Raw genomic sequence first — 14,488 nt, forward strand, 5'->3', positions numbered from 1 at the left:
CTGATGTGTAAGCGTGAAATGGCGTCACATAGCCAGAGTCAAAGGCGCTGGGCCAACAGCGCGTGCCCAAGGGAAGACTCCCTGTAGTGCACAAACATGCTTTGTGAGCGGCGAATCCCTGAAGTGCGTGACACATATCGTGCGATCGCGCGCACCGGGCAGAGAAGATGGGAAGTCGCCTCCTCATCAGAATTATGGGGAGGAGGAAAAAGTTCAGCCAATGAAAACTGACCTGGATTTGAAGGAAGTATTAATGTTTTTGGGCACAAAGGCTGGGGCATAAAACAGCAGACCCTCCATCTTCCCGGATCCTGAGGCATGCGGGAGCCACTGAGAGGGCGAGTTAGGTCGCTCGCTCTCTTGACTGATGCCAATGCCAGCAGCAAGGCAGTTGTGACAGGAACTTGAGTGAGACCTGGTCCAAGGGTTCAAATGGGGCTTCAAATAAGCCACGCAGAACCACCGTTAGATCCCACTGGGGAACTAGTGGGCGGGACACAGGCCTGTTCCTTCTGACACCTTTTAGAAAACGTTTTGTGAGGGGATGACTGAAAACAGACCCATCACCAAAATCCTGTGACAGGATGAGATAGCTGCATGTTTTAATAGTGCTGAATGCGAGGCCCCTGTCCATCAGTATCTGTAGAAACGATAGGACATCCGCCAGCTGGCAGGAGAGCGCTTGAAAATTCCGCTCTGTGCACCATTTCTGGAAAGCTGCCCATTTAGCAGCATAAGATTTGATGGTGCACCCGCGCACTCTGAATCGTGGTGACCACATCATGCGGCAGCCCAGAAACAAACCCCTAAGCGTGACCGCTCAGTGGCCAGACTTACAGCCATTGGCCTATTTCTGGAGGATGTTTGATTATCCCATCCGCCTGGGGAGGGGCGTCCTCCCTTCGCGGGAGTCTCCACGGGGAGCCGGACAGTAGCGCTTGCAGGTCCGGAAACCATGACGCGGACAGGCGTCTGGGAGCCACCAGAATTACCGAGAGCTGTTCTGACCAAACTCGGTCCAGGAGACGGGGAATCAGAGGGACTGGTGGAAACACATACAGGAGCGTTCGAGGCCAGGGCTGGTGTGAGAAGGCGTCCGCCCCAAACGGGGGTTGGTCCCGGGGACTCAGGGAAAACCACAGGCGACACTGAGCGTTTTCGCGAGCCGTGAACAGCTCCACAGACAGTTCCCCGAACTTTATCCAGATGTGCGGAATGCAGACGCCAGTCGGAGTCGCGGGGACCCCTCTCGACAGGATGTCTGCCGCTACATTCAGGATCCCCAGAATGTAGGTGGCACTGCAGGTGGACATGTGCCCAACACAGTAAACCTGTGGCTACGCGCAATAGTGGGAGGGATCGAACTCCCCTTTGGCGATTTATGTAGGCTGTCGCCACCTGGCTGTCTGTGTGAACTTCGACATGACGGCCATCGAGAAGGGCAGCAAAGTGTCTGAGCGCATTCCTCACTGTCATAAGCTCCAACACATTTATGTGCTCGTGCGTGTGGGAGGGCCAGCGATCTGCCGCCGTATGGGACAAGCACGTGCCCCCCACCCCAGACAGTGATGCATCCGTAAACACAGATACGTGTAACGTAGGACTTCCGATGGGGACCCCGTGTGAGAGGATGCAGGGGTTCCCCCAGTGAGCGAGGCCCCCGCCCACTGAGGGGGGAACCCTCAACATACGTCTCTTCTGACGTATCGGGTGTACCCGGAGGCAGATGAGCGTTGCAGGCGCCTCGAGCACAACAACCCTAGTAGCACCGCCGAGTGGGCTGCAGCCATCATGCCCAGAAGTCTCATGACTAACAGGGCTCTCACGATCTTGCGGGGTTGCACGCGGGAGATCACCGTGGTGAGATCTGCCGCTCTCACGGGCGACAAACGTGCTCTCATTAGGGAGGCGTTCAGCTCCACCCCGAGAAACACAATCGACTGGGATGGAAGCAGGGCTGGACTGGGACAAAAATTCAGCCCGGGCATTTTGACTGGAGACCGGCCCATCACCTGTTTTTTTTGGAAAAGACATTAAGCCTTACGCTGTTTCTGACACACACCAACGTACACTTTCTTATTGGTAGTATTTATGTATCAATCTAATAAACATAAACCTACACCATCCTTCCTATCCTGGTATTCTAAAAAGTAGGGTTGGGGGTAACTGATTATTTTTAAAATGATTATTCTGACGATTATTTTATCGAATAGTCGACTATTCTAATGACTATTTAGATGATTAATCTAGCGATTACTTTTCTATTGCACAATTAATAAAAACCAAAAAATTCTCAACTAAATTCCTCCCAAAAATTGATAAGTTGTTACTGTAAGAGAATAAACACTACAGGCCTTCCATTTTGTATAACACTGCTTTTATTGTGTTGCGGTTGTTTATGTTCTGGTGACGTGTAGAACTTGGGAGTGCAGGCTGCTGCCTGAGAGGTGGTTGGAGACGGAGTGTCTCCATGCTGCTTTGTTTTGTTCACTTATGTGCATGAGGCAAGTGGTGTTACGACCCTTCCTGGGGAGTCACGTGTTTCTCCTATTTTAACTGTAAATCCTTCTAGCTGTTATATTTATAACAAGAAACAGATATTCGGACAGAATATTTTCACGTTTATTCGAATATGATTGTGGAACACACCCAGCATCATAATAAATGAAGTAATATTTATGCCAATTTAAGCCTTTATGGGTGACCAGGACTCTGTGTTTATGAATGTGGAAGACACCCAGCATCCTGTGATGGCACTAATAACATCAAGAGATAATAAATAAGGTAATATTTAGGTCAATTTAACCCTTTACACGTGACCAGGACACTGTAATCAATTTTTGGCAAGGGAAGTGATCATTTGTTGCCATTTTTGAAGTGTTTATGAATGTGAAAGACACCCGGCATCCTGTGATGGCACCAATAACATCAAGAAATAATAAATAAAGTAATATTTAGGTAAATGTAACCCTTTACAGGTGACCAGGACACTGTAATCAATTTTTGGCAAGGGAAATTATCTTCTTTTCTTTTTTTTTTTTCTTTTTTTTTGCCATTTTTGGGGTGTTTTTGATGACACAGTAGGCAGTATGAGTACAGTAACATCAACAGATAATACATAAAACCCTTATTTGGTCAATTTTAGCCTCCATGAAAATCTTAGTGATTCAATCACTTTTTGGCAAGTAAAATGCCATTTTATTTGTCTACAATTAAATCATCAATAAAGAATTTAAAGATATTTTGAGGCATTTCTTATAGGTAAACGGGAGGGTGTAGTCTATTTGGCAAGTGACAATCTTAATTTTATGTGCTGAAGTGCCTTTATCTTGTTACTTTTAAATAGAGCAACGTAATGAATAGCAACCTACACAGTGTCATTGTAAAGCCAAAGCTTGATCATTTTCAATACTTTTTTTCAAGTAAAAATGTGCCCCAAACTGTGGCTCCATGTCAAGTGGACTAAAGAAAGGAAGGGGAAAAAATTAAATCGCTGGAGAATTGTTTATTTCCATTTATACAACGTTTACATTCAATACAGGGTACCATTTTACATTGTTTATTTATTTTTTTAGTATCAAGGCTGTAACATAAAGAAAGCCAGTTCTTACCACAAATTTTGTGGCACAAACCATCTTTCAATCGCAAATATTGCAAAAAGGATTAATATATCCTCATTGTGAACGTTTAAGACAAATAGCAACACTTAAAACAACTTCCGAACTGGAAAAACTAATGTGGCAAGGTGCAGAAACGAGTGCCCGGGCGGGATTCGATCCCCAGACTCCCGGGTGAAAGTCATACGCTCTAACCAGTCAGCCAAAGGGACATCTCTTTGGCCGAATAGCCAGGGCGCATCATCAATCGGGACATTGTGGATGCTCACACTGCCACATCTTCCTCCCTCTTTCCACAAGCACGTCCTCGTGCTCCCGCGCAGGGTGCCACAAGCACTGCCACACTAATATCCGCGATAAACATCTGTTTAAGTACCGGAAGAGGTTATCTTTGCTTTCTGAATGTCCATATTGCTAGATATGCTGAGTTTTAGGGCGAAATCCTGGGGAATTTTGTCTAGAAATGCAATTACCTAACCGTGCGCGATCCCGCGGTGGCTAATCGTTTTTTGGCAGCGAGTCAATTTATGGCACAACACCGGCTCGGGTTTCTCCTCCTCCCTCTTTTCTTCTCCAACCTGTCGCTGGGCTGAGGCTCCATCACTTCCTAAATTGATTTTACTTGAACCTTCACTACCAAACAACTGTGAGATTTTAACACATGTGCCAGCATCAGCCTGAAGGGCCAGTTTCTTTTTTAGTCGAATTTTCTCGGCTCCTCCTTTCCGTTTTTTGTTCTCCATTTTGTTAAGCTCGTCTGTCTGTTTACTGAGATTCACAAACAACTAGCGGGTGCATCAGACCTCTGGCTATTGGTCCAGCCCAGAGTGTATTATTACCAATTGGCCAATCCACCAACTTTTACGAGGCGTCGCGTGGGGCGGAGCGGGCAAGTTGTCCGCAACAACTAGAGGCCAGGAAAAAAAAAAAAAAAAAAAAAAAAACAGACACCGGCCCATAAAAGATGAAAGGGTCGGCCCAGCGGGCAGTTGCCCGCTATGCCCTATGGTCAGTCCAGCACTGGATGGAAGGATGGAGTTCTTCCCCCAGTTTATAGAAAACCTCAGGGTTGACAGATGCTCTGTTAATTTCCTGGTTTGCTCTGACGCCTCGTCCTCGGACCAGGCGCATCGGAGCAGATCGTCCCGGTAAAATAAAACCCTCATTCCCGCCGTGCGCAGTGGCTGCAGCGCAGTCTCCAGACATTTGGAGAAAGTGCGCTGGGCTAGCGAGTAGCCGAAAGGGAGGCATTCGTGCGTGCGTTTCGACAGCGGACGTGTGCTCGAGGTCACATGAGGATTGGGTTCGCGCCCTTACCGCCGTCGCTTGTACCAGAGAACTGGGAGCGACCCATGGAGGGCTGTGCTCGAAAGGGCGAGTGTGAAACAGCTGGAAGAGGCTGATCCGCACCGCAGAGCGTGGAGTCCAAGGATGAAGGACGAGTGGGAGCCGGGCCTGTGCATGGGAACGACAAAGTGCCAGCGGATGGAGCCGCGCAACGTGCGCGCTTTGCGCGTGGTCGCGACAGCACCATGACATCCCGTCCCACCCAACGCTGTGGGGGAAGCGGGATGAGTCGGGCCTGGCCGTAGGCTGGGGCCGTTGCGCAAATGGAGCGCACCCTTACAGCAAGCCGTGTAACATGACCGAGTCAGACTGTGTGAACATGCAGATGTGCTGCAGTGCTTGGTGCGGGGAACATCATGTGTGAGGATTCGGCAGAGGGTTCTGCAGAGGACTGTAGGACTGTGCTCTCGATGTGACGTTTTTTGGGTTTTATTTCAAAACCAAAATCATTCACAGAGTTAACATTAGTCATAAGCACACACATTCCCCCAACGAGTCGTTTTCGTGGTTGTTTTCGGCGAGATTCCTGTGACTGAGACTGCCAAGGCTGTGTCTGCTGGCTCATTCGGAACCATTGGCCGCCAACTCCCTAATCCCGCCTCAGTGGGAGGCCGGCTCTGCGGGGCTGGCCATGCAGCTGGGCGCCTGGAGTTTCCTCGCCGTTCGTCCCATCCTCTGGGGGAACGGCTGGAGTGTGCGAGGCTGACCGAGAGTGGACCAGGTCTCGCACCGTGGCTGAAAGTTCAGCCGCCGTCTGAGCCCTCTCGATGACGCTCATAAGATGGGGACCAAACAGAACGTCAGAGGTGATGGGGCCTTCCAGCATCTCCCTGTGCAGGTGTTCAGGAATGGAGGGCAGGGCCTTGAGCCACAAGGCCCGCTGGATAAGGGTCTACCAGGCAGCAATGCGAGCAGAACCGGTGAGTACAGCCACGCACAGATTGAGGATGGCATCAGCAGTTTTAGTAATGATGGTTTCTGACTCGACAGGAGCTTCAACCTCCTCCACCATTTTGGGAACGCCAAAGGCGAGAAGGCGATGTTATTTCCTGCAGCGCCGGTCTGGAAGGCGCACTGGTGTGCGCGATCGGCGAGCTGCCTCAGCAGCTGGTCATGCTTAGAAGAGGGAACTGCTCGCGGTCCAACGAGGTGGTTCTTGGCCTCGACGCCACACAGCGAAGCCAAGTCCGGCTCCAGTGAGGGAACGGATGGCCAGCCCAGGTCGGAGAAGCCCTCGACCTTGGTAATGGGCACATACGTGGAAATTGGCGCCTTGAACCCGGCAGGCTCGGAGAAGGCGACGGACCAGCAGCTCATGGCAGCGGGGAAGCGTGGCCAGACGGGGTCTGGACAGCGCGTCTGCGTCGCCCCAAAAATTCCCGTCAATTCATCTGCCTCAGGCGGAGCCGGTTCTGGAACGGCTAGCCCCTTGCGGGCCGCAGCCACGGAGATGATGGTGGGCAGCTCCTGGAGCAGTGCTCTAACTGCTGGCAGGGAGGAGCGAGAAGCCACTGGGGCAGAAGGACCCGCTGAGCGAGGCTTGTCGACCTCTGTGTTGTACAGGAGGGAAAAGGGGCTACGGCAGCCAAGCTCGTCGTGCTCCTCACGAGGCTCGTCGACCTCCTTGTTGTACAGGAGGGAATAATGGCTGCGGCAGCCAGCCTCGTCGTACTCCTCACGAGGCTCGTCGACCTCCGTGTTGTACAGGAAGGAAGAAGGGCTATGGCAGCCAGCCTCGTGGTCGACCTCCGTGTTGTACAGGAAGGAAGAAGGGCTATGGCAGCCAGCCTCGCGGTCGACCTCCGTGTTGTACAGGAGGGAAGAAGAGCTATGGCAGCCAGCCTTGCGGTCGACCTCCGTGTTGTACCGGAGGGAAAAAGGGCTATGGCAGCCAGCTTCGTCATACTCCTTGCTGTCGATGACATCGTCCAGTCGGTAGGAGCCAGCCGGCTCCTGGCCGACGTTGAAGAACTGTAACGCTTTGTCCAGCGAGTACATGACAGCCACCGGAATTTCCTCGTCGGTGGTGGGGGTGAAGTACTCGACCCGGCGGACCTTTTCAGCCACGGGCAGAGTGGTACAAAACGGGCACGAGGCCTGGGGGTCAAGGCCAGGCCAGCGTGGTGAGCCCCGAGACAGACCTTACACTTGGCGTGGAGGTTGCAGCTGGAGATGGATTCCGTCTGGCAGGCCGGGCAGATCCTGGCGTCGCTGGACATGGTCGGTGAGTAGATTTTTCTTGTATAATTGCTCTTAAAGGAAGCTCTTAAGCTTGGCGTGAAGAGAAAACGGAGGCAAACAGTGGGGTCGTTCCACTTATATAACCCACAAGGGGTGCCCACGTGGTGGGCGTACATTTAAGCTCTTCATGATTGGCTGATGCTGAGATCACCCTTCCAATAGCAGCTCGCTTAAGGGCTAAGACTAGACGAAATAGAACTAAATTATCAGACATGATGTCTCATCTGCTGCTTTTCTAAACTTGCAAAAAGTAACAAAACCATTTGAAAGCCACTATTTGTGGATTCTCTGAAAGTTTCCATGGAGTGTGTGACAACTTATTTTTTCATTGATCCTATCGTCTAATCTCACAGCTGAAACAAGCATCCTTAATAATCTGTGCACAGGAAGCTTACCGATGCTGTAGTAAAACAAAAGGTATAATAATTTCTTATTAATAAAACCTTTTTGCAGCACTAAAGCAGAAAATGACATTTTGTAATAAATATGCTAAATATTTACACATGAATTGTTTTAGAGCCCTTTTATTGGCAGAATCTGATATTAATTTAGTTCTTACAAAAAATGGGTCCCAACATGGTTTGTGTGGCGTTGCCATAGTGTGACGTCATAGGCACAGATCCCCTGTCCTCTTTTTTGGAAATGGAAATATGGTCACCCTATAATACCGTAAACAAACTGTCCACCCGAGCTTTTGCACTGCACAGAGACGCTTCGCTGCCTACGACTTTGAACGTCAGTTGAGAGCGGTTGAGAGTCAATCTCATGCAGACTGACCAATGAAGAGAGGGCCTCAAGTTAAGAACCTCTCCTCATTGGTCAATCCACACGAGGTGGGTCAAAGGTTGGGCTGCATGGTGGCGCAGTTGTTAGCACTGTTGCCTTGCAGCACGGAGGTCGCAGGTTCGAAACTCGGCTGTGGCCTTTCTGCGTGGAGTTGCGTGTTCTCCCCATGCATGCGTGGGTTTCCTCCGGGTACTCCGGTTTCTCCCACAGATCACAACATGCCCTATAGGTTATAAATTGTAAGTCGCTTTGGATAAAAGCATCTGCTAAGTAAATAAGCATAAACATAAACATACCCTGAGCGGGTTACGTGATGTCAGGCATTCAAGTATTGAGTATATTTACTGCATATTACAGTAAAATATTCTGTATGTGACCATATTATGGTGATCCTTGGGTCGTGATGATGGGGCCCTTTAATATTGTTGCCCAGGGTACAACAAAGTGTTAATCTGGCCCTACCTATAACCCAGTTGGTTTTGTTTTAATTCAATTCAAAATATTTTCTGCCATTTTCTCTGTCTAGAGCCAAAGCGCGTTCCTCCTCCAGTATCACCGAAGCCTCGCGGGCCTCCGACAGCTCCCAAACCCGGCAAAGCTGTAGCGTCTCCAGTTACCATGAGCCCGGCTGCAGCCAGTCCCACCTCGGCCCCTAAGCCTTCCTCTGTAGCCCCTCTTCCAGCTCTTGACACCCCCTCCGGCCCCTGTCTGTCTCCGGGACTCCCTCCTACTTCCCCGTCTCCAGCTCAGAGTCCCTCCACTCCGTCGCCTCACCCCGTCAAACCTCCTCGCTCCTCCATCGCTGGCCTCACTATTGACCTCCTGGGAGGAAGGGAGGTGGAGGAGGAAGAGGAGGAGGGGAGGAGAGAGAAGGAGGCAGAACCCGAGGAAGCCTTTAAGGAGGGATGGAGCGAAGGAGGAGATGGTGGGTCACGTGGAGGAAAGGGAGAAAGAGGGAGAGATTCAGAATCGTTTGGAGGAGACCAGCGCCTCCTTGGCTGCAGCTCTGCAGGCTGTAGAGCACAAAATAAAGGAGGAGGACAAGCCAAATGAGTGAGTATGAAGTCATGCTAGAGAGTAGAATCAAATAGAATCCTCTACATAGGATGTCCGGGTAAATAAAACACATCACATTATCTTTTTGTTTTCTGAAATAAACAAGTCTAATATGAAATTTCAGAAATTAGGTCTGGATGAGGGGCAAAAATCTAGAAAATCATCTTTACTTCCAGATTTCCCCCTTTACATTACCTAAAACTAAAAAAACTCAAATGAAGAAAACAGTCATTGTCCAGATAGTCTAATCGATTTTTAATTTCTTTATGAAGCTCCATGGCAGCCATGACACCTAATAAAAACATGATTTCTCATGTACTTTACTGGTCTTTGTAAAACGTCATTCTCCTATAAAATGAAAACAATTGTAAAACATGAGTTTTTTAAGTATAAACAATAAAAAAAATCATGATTTATATTATTATTTTGGGATTTATCATTACTTTTTGTTGATCTTTACAATTAGTCGACTCTATTGTATGTTTCTGAGTTTGTCAGGTGTGTGTGTGTGAGTGTGTGTGTGTGTGTGTGTGTGTGTGTGTGTGTGTGTGTGTGTGTGTGTGTGTGTGTGTGTGTGTGTGTGTGTGTGTGTGTGTGTGTGTGTGTGTGTGAAAATAGTGAATGTCACCCATAAACTGAATCTTAAAGCTGCTTTCCATCAGTGGAGGAACTCACCTCCACACTTGACTCATTGATTCTGTCAGCATGTTTATCGAAGCCTCAATAAAAGCTAATTATTTCATTTTTCTTTTTCAAAAATTTCCAGCCAAAAAGGAACCGTCTCTATCCTGGATGACATCGGCAGCATGTTTGACGACTTGGCAGACCAACTGGATGCAATGCTCGACTGATCTCCAGCCCCCCTCCCCCTGACCCATCCCTCATGACATGTAGGTGTGTGAGAAGACGGCTCTCCCAAGACTAAATGCTGGCGCTTTGGGGAGCTCGTGTTTGAGCGTCTGGCCCTCCCATGTTAAGTGCTTCCTGAGTAGCCTTGAAGAGGGAGTCCTCTTTATCTGGTGCAGTAGCTCTGGCTCCTTCTCCTGATGCGAGGAAGCTGCTCCCACACAACCTCTGACCTCTGCAGCCTAGCGCGTTACCTCCACCCAGCCTCAGACTGCTGCGTGGACCGAGAAGCACAATAATTCATCTCTACACAAAAAAGGCTGGCTTAGACAAACTTTCGGGTGCAGTCTTAAGAAACTAAGCACACTAATTGTCTCAAAGGCAAGTAGACGGAGAGATGAACAAACACGTCACGCTCTGATGAGGATTTTTAAAAGCACACTGAAACACAGACCGCTCTCTTTGCATCCGTCTCTCCTCTAAAATATCAAAAGGATTCATTTTTCCAGATGCGTCGTAGCCTCCGTTTCTCCTCTGTACGAGTGGAGGCCAGTGGTTCGCTGGACTTCCTGACCCGCGTGTCGTCTCTTCTCACGTTGTTGTTGGTGCTCTTGCTGTTATTGTTGGTGTTGTTGTTTCGAGCATGTGCGTAGTCCCTGCTTTTTGCTCATGTCAGTGTCCTCCTGCTCGTACAGTACGTAGTTACGCTAAGGATCAGACCAGCTATGAATTCTTAAGACACTTGCACATAAATCAGATCGCCGGTGTTCATCTCTACACATGAAGGTTTTATGCTTGATAATAATAATAAGAGACCAACACACGTGAGGTACAACCAGTGGCGGTTCTACATGGAATTACTCCCCGGGCGAGGCCCCCTTTGAACCCCCCCCCCCCCCCCACACACACACACACACCACCACCACCACGCCACCTGCACGAACACACGCATTTTTTCTACAAACAGGCATGTTTTATTAGAACGACTATTGAACATTCATTTTTCTAAGTTGCACATATTTACTAGCCTGGCCTCCATTGATGGCTCTCGGTTGTGGGGCGGGTTCTACCGTTGTCTTTCAAATGATCTCCGCATTCCACTGGACAATGAATGTGACAAACTCTTGTTTCACTCTGTTGCATCATCCCACCCACCAGGCATATAGAGTGCCCTGATTGGCCCACAAAGTGGATAAAGCTCTGTGATTTGTTCACTAATCAGATAGAGCACTATGATTGTTTCACCATTATGGACCAATCACAGCTCTTTATGTGTTTGAAACCCCTCTAGAGAGTTGTGATTGGCTAGCCAGAGTCCTGGTAGGAGCTGCGGAGGTTCCAATGGAGCATGCCTAGACCAAACTTTGTAAAGCAAGAATTTGGTCTAGTTCACTAGGCTACATATTTACATTAATTACTATGAAGTTGTCAGAATGTAAAGCAATATACATTATATACTGTATCAAAAAATATAGAATCAAATATACAAAAACAAACAATAACTAAATATTAAGAATATATGAACATAATAGATCATAAATATTCTTAATAGCAAAAATATTTCACACATAACAAACTAATGATAATCACTACAGCATTGCACTTAGAACAGAAAACACAAACTAAAATTAAAACCTAACCTTTGATGCAAAGTCATCAATAATGTCATCATATGAAATCTGCTCCCTTACGGAGTGATTGATACTAATCAGAGCCAGGTTAGTGAGATGCCCCTGAAACATAGTTGACCTCAGGTATGACTTGATCAAGTTTTGAAAAGCTCCTCTCAGCTTGAGCCACAGTGACTGGCAGAGCAGTCCAAAAGTTGGGGTAGATCTCCAATAGATCTTTACCATGATCCATAATATTTTAGAATTGCCTCTGAAATTGTAATTTAAACTGACAAAAAAAACTGTAGACTACCAAAAATGCCAACTTTTACAGAACAAATCATGTAAAAATAATCAGTGCAGCCATCTGCAATAAATAAACAGGATAGTTAGTGGTGACTGGGGAGTTTTCTTCTATTCAATTCAAGTTTATTTATATAGCGCCAAATCACGACAAGAGTCGTCTCAAGGCATTTCACATAATAAACATTCCAATTCAGGTCAGTTCATTGAGCCAATCAGAAAAAATGTTTCCTATATAAGGAACCCAGCAAATTGCATCAAGTCACTGACTAGTGTCAATGACTTTACAGCAATCCTCATACTAAGCAAGCATAAAGCGACAGTGGAGAGGAAAACTCCCTTTTAACAGGAAGAAACCTCCAGAGAATCCTGGCTCAGTATAAGCAGCCATCCTCCACTACTCACTGGGGATTGAGAACACACACACACACACACACACACACACACACACACACACACACACACACACACACACACACACACACACACACACACACACACACACACACACACACACACACACACACACAAAGACAAAGTAATGTGTCTATAGTTATATTGTGATTTCTTAGTAAATATCCTATTTGGTGAGAGATAAACTTTATTATATTTATCCTAGTGGATCTATAATTAAACAGATAAACTAGTAGTAGCACATCCACTGTCAAGGAAAGCAAAAAGTTATTATCAGGAGAGGGAGAAAGTTTAAGTGGTTAGCAGCAGTGTGCTAGACAATAGCCCCCTCCATGAGGCCACCACAGCTCAGCAGAACATTGTTGTAGCTTCTTCTGGGGAGAAAAACAGAGAGAAAATAAAGTTAACAGCTGAAATTGCAGAAAATAATACAGTTAAAGAGCAGATTGTGGAAGAAAGCAGTAGAATGTGAAAAGTGGTCAGTGTATCTTCCAGCAGTCTAAAGCCTGGTTTATGCTTCTCCGTCAGCTCCGCAAGGGACAGATACGCACGGATTGACGGAAGCGTTTTGCTCTCGTGCTTCTCCGTCTCCTGGAGAGTGTTGCAAAGCAATTGCCGGGCAGGACAACAGAGGGTGCAGCGCTGTTCTGTGGTATCCTGTCATGTATCGGTCCAAGATCGTGTGTTTATATTGTGTTTTTGGGTATATAAGAGACTTTTAACACGGACATATTTGTCTCTCATTCTCCCACCTCTTCATGCGCTCCCCACCTCTAAACCCACGTTTCCTGTCATTTCCGTCCACAAATAAAACGCTTGCTGCGCATCTTTTCACTCCTCCAGTCCCGGGATTTAAACGTTCATATTTTTAGAGTTTTTTCGCGAGGTATTCTTCAAGCTTCTCCATGTCTGCCGCTAGTTAAACTCGGCTCTCTTTGCAATGGCGGCGCTGTAAACAACAGCTGCGTCCTGACCAATCACAAGCTTGCGTAATCCGTCTCGTTCGACGGATGTTTAAAAAAGTGGGCTCGACTCCGTACGTACTTGCGTGCCTGCCGAAGCCCTACGCAAGGACAGATAATGGCGTTGCGTGTCTCCGCACTGACGCAGACGGAGAAGCATAAATCAGGCTTAAGCCTATAGCAGCATAACTACAGAGATAACTCATGATAATCTATCCTATTTAGATGGAGGCATGTTGGAGTCAGGACAAGGGAGAGCCGTCTTTACCGACTGTACACTCCACCTCCCTCTACTCCCCCACTTGTCCAGATTTAGGCTAACATCAGATTTTAACCATAGGCCATATCAAATAAAAATGTTTTAAGCCTATTCTTAAAAGTAGACAAAGTGTCTGCCTCATGGACTAAGGCTGGGAGCTGGTTCCACAGGAGAGGAGCCTGATAAATAAAAGATCTGCCTCCCATCCTAATTTTAGATATTCTGGGAACCACCAGTAGACCTGCAGTCTGAGAGCAAAATGCTCGGTTAGGAACGTATGGAACAATCAGATCACTGATGTATGATGGAGCTTGATTATTAAGAGCTTTTTATGTGAGAAGAAGGATCTTAAAATCTATTCTGAATTTAACAGGTAGCCAGTGTGGGGAAGCTAAGACAGGAGAGATATAATCTCTCTTTTTAATTCTCATCAGAACTCTAGCTGCAGCATTTTGGACAAGCTGAAGACTTTTAACTACATTCTGTGGACTTCCTGAGAGTAATGAATTACAGTAATCCAGTCTTGATGTAATAAATGCATGAACTAGTTTTTCAGCATCACTCCTGGAAAGGATGCTTCTAATCTTAGCAATATTCCGAAGGTGCATGGAAAAAGGAAATCCTACAAACCTGTTTAACCTGGGATTTGAATGTCATGGTCAAAGATAACACCAAGGTTCCTTACTTTGTTCTCGGAGATTAATGTAATGCCATTCAGGTCAGGTGATTGGCTAAGCAATTTCCTTTTCTGGATTTATGGTCCAAAGATGAGAACTTCCGTCTTGTCTTGATTTAAAAGCAAAAAGTTTAGAGTCATCCAATTTTTTATGTCCTCAAGACAAGCCTGTAATCTACCCAACCGATTAGGTTCATCAGGGTTAATGGATAAATATAACTGAGTATCGTCAGCATAACAGTGGACGTTTATCCCATGCTGTCTAATGATTTTACCAATTGGGAGCATATATATAGTAAAAAGAATTGGTCCAAGCACTGAACCCTGTGGTACTCCACAAGTAACCCTGGAGTATGAAGACAATTTGTCAT

At 47.1% G+C, this 14,488-nt stretch overlaps 1 protein-coding gene across 1 annotated transcript; it reads left to right on the plus strand.

The window, feature by feature from the left end:
- The first annotated feature begins 8,493 nt into the window (after positions 1–8,493).
- LOC139061956 (zinc finger protein 704-like) lies at positions 8,494–9,941 on the plus strand. The gene is made up of 2 exons (XM_070541913.1): positions 8,494–9,044; positions 9,814–9,941. Exon 1 carries the CDS (start codon positions 8,610–8,612, stop codon positions 9,042–9,044), a length of 435 nt encoding a protein of 144 aa, XP_070398014.1. The 5' UTR covers positions 8,494–8,609; the 3' UTR covers positions 9,814–9,941.
- The last annotated feature ends 4,547 nt before the right edge of the window (positions 9,942–14,488 follow it).

The sequence above is a fragment of the Nothobranchius furzeri genome, chromosome 12, assembly GCF_043380555.1.
Source record: "Nothobranchius furzeri strain GRZ-AD chromosome 12, NfurGRZ-RIMD1, whole genome shotgun sequence".
NCBI lineage: Eukaryota > Metazoa > Chordata > Actinopteri > Cyprinodontiformes > Nothobranchiidae > Nothobranchius > Nothobranchius furzeri.

Coding starts and splice junctions, on each gene's coding strand:
- LOC139061956 (XM_070541913.1), top strand. CDS start 8,610: ATGAGCCCGGCTGCAGCCAGTCCCACCTCGGCCCCTAAGCCTTCCTCT.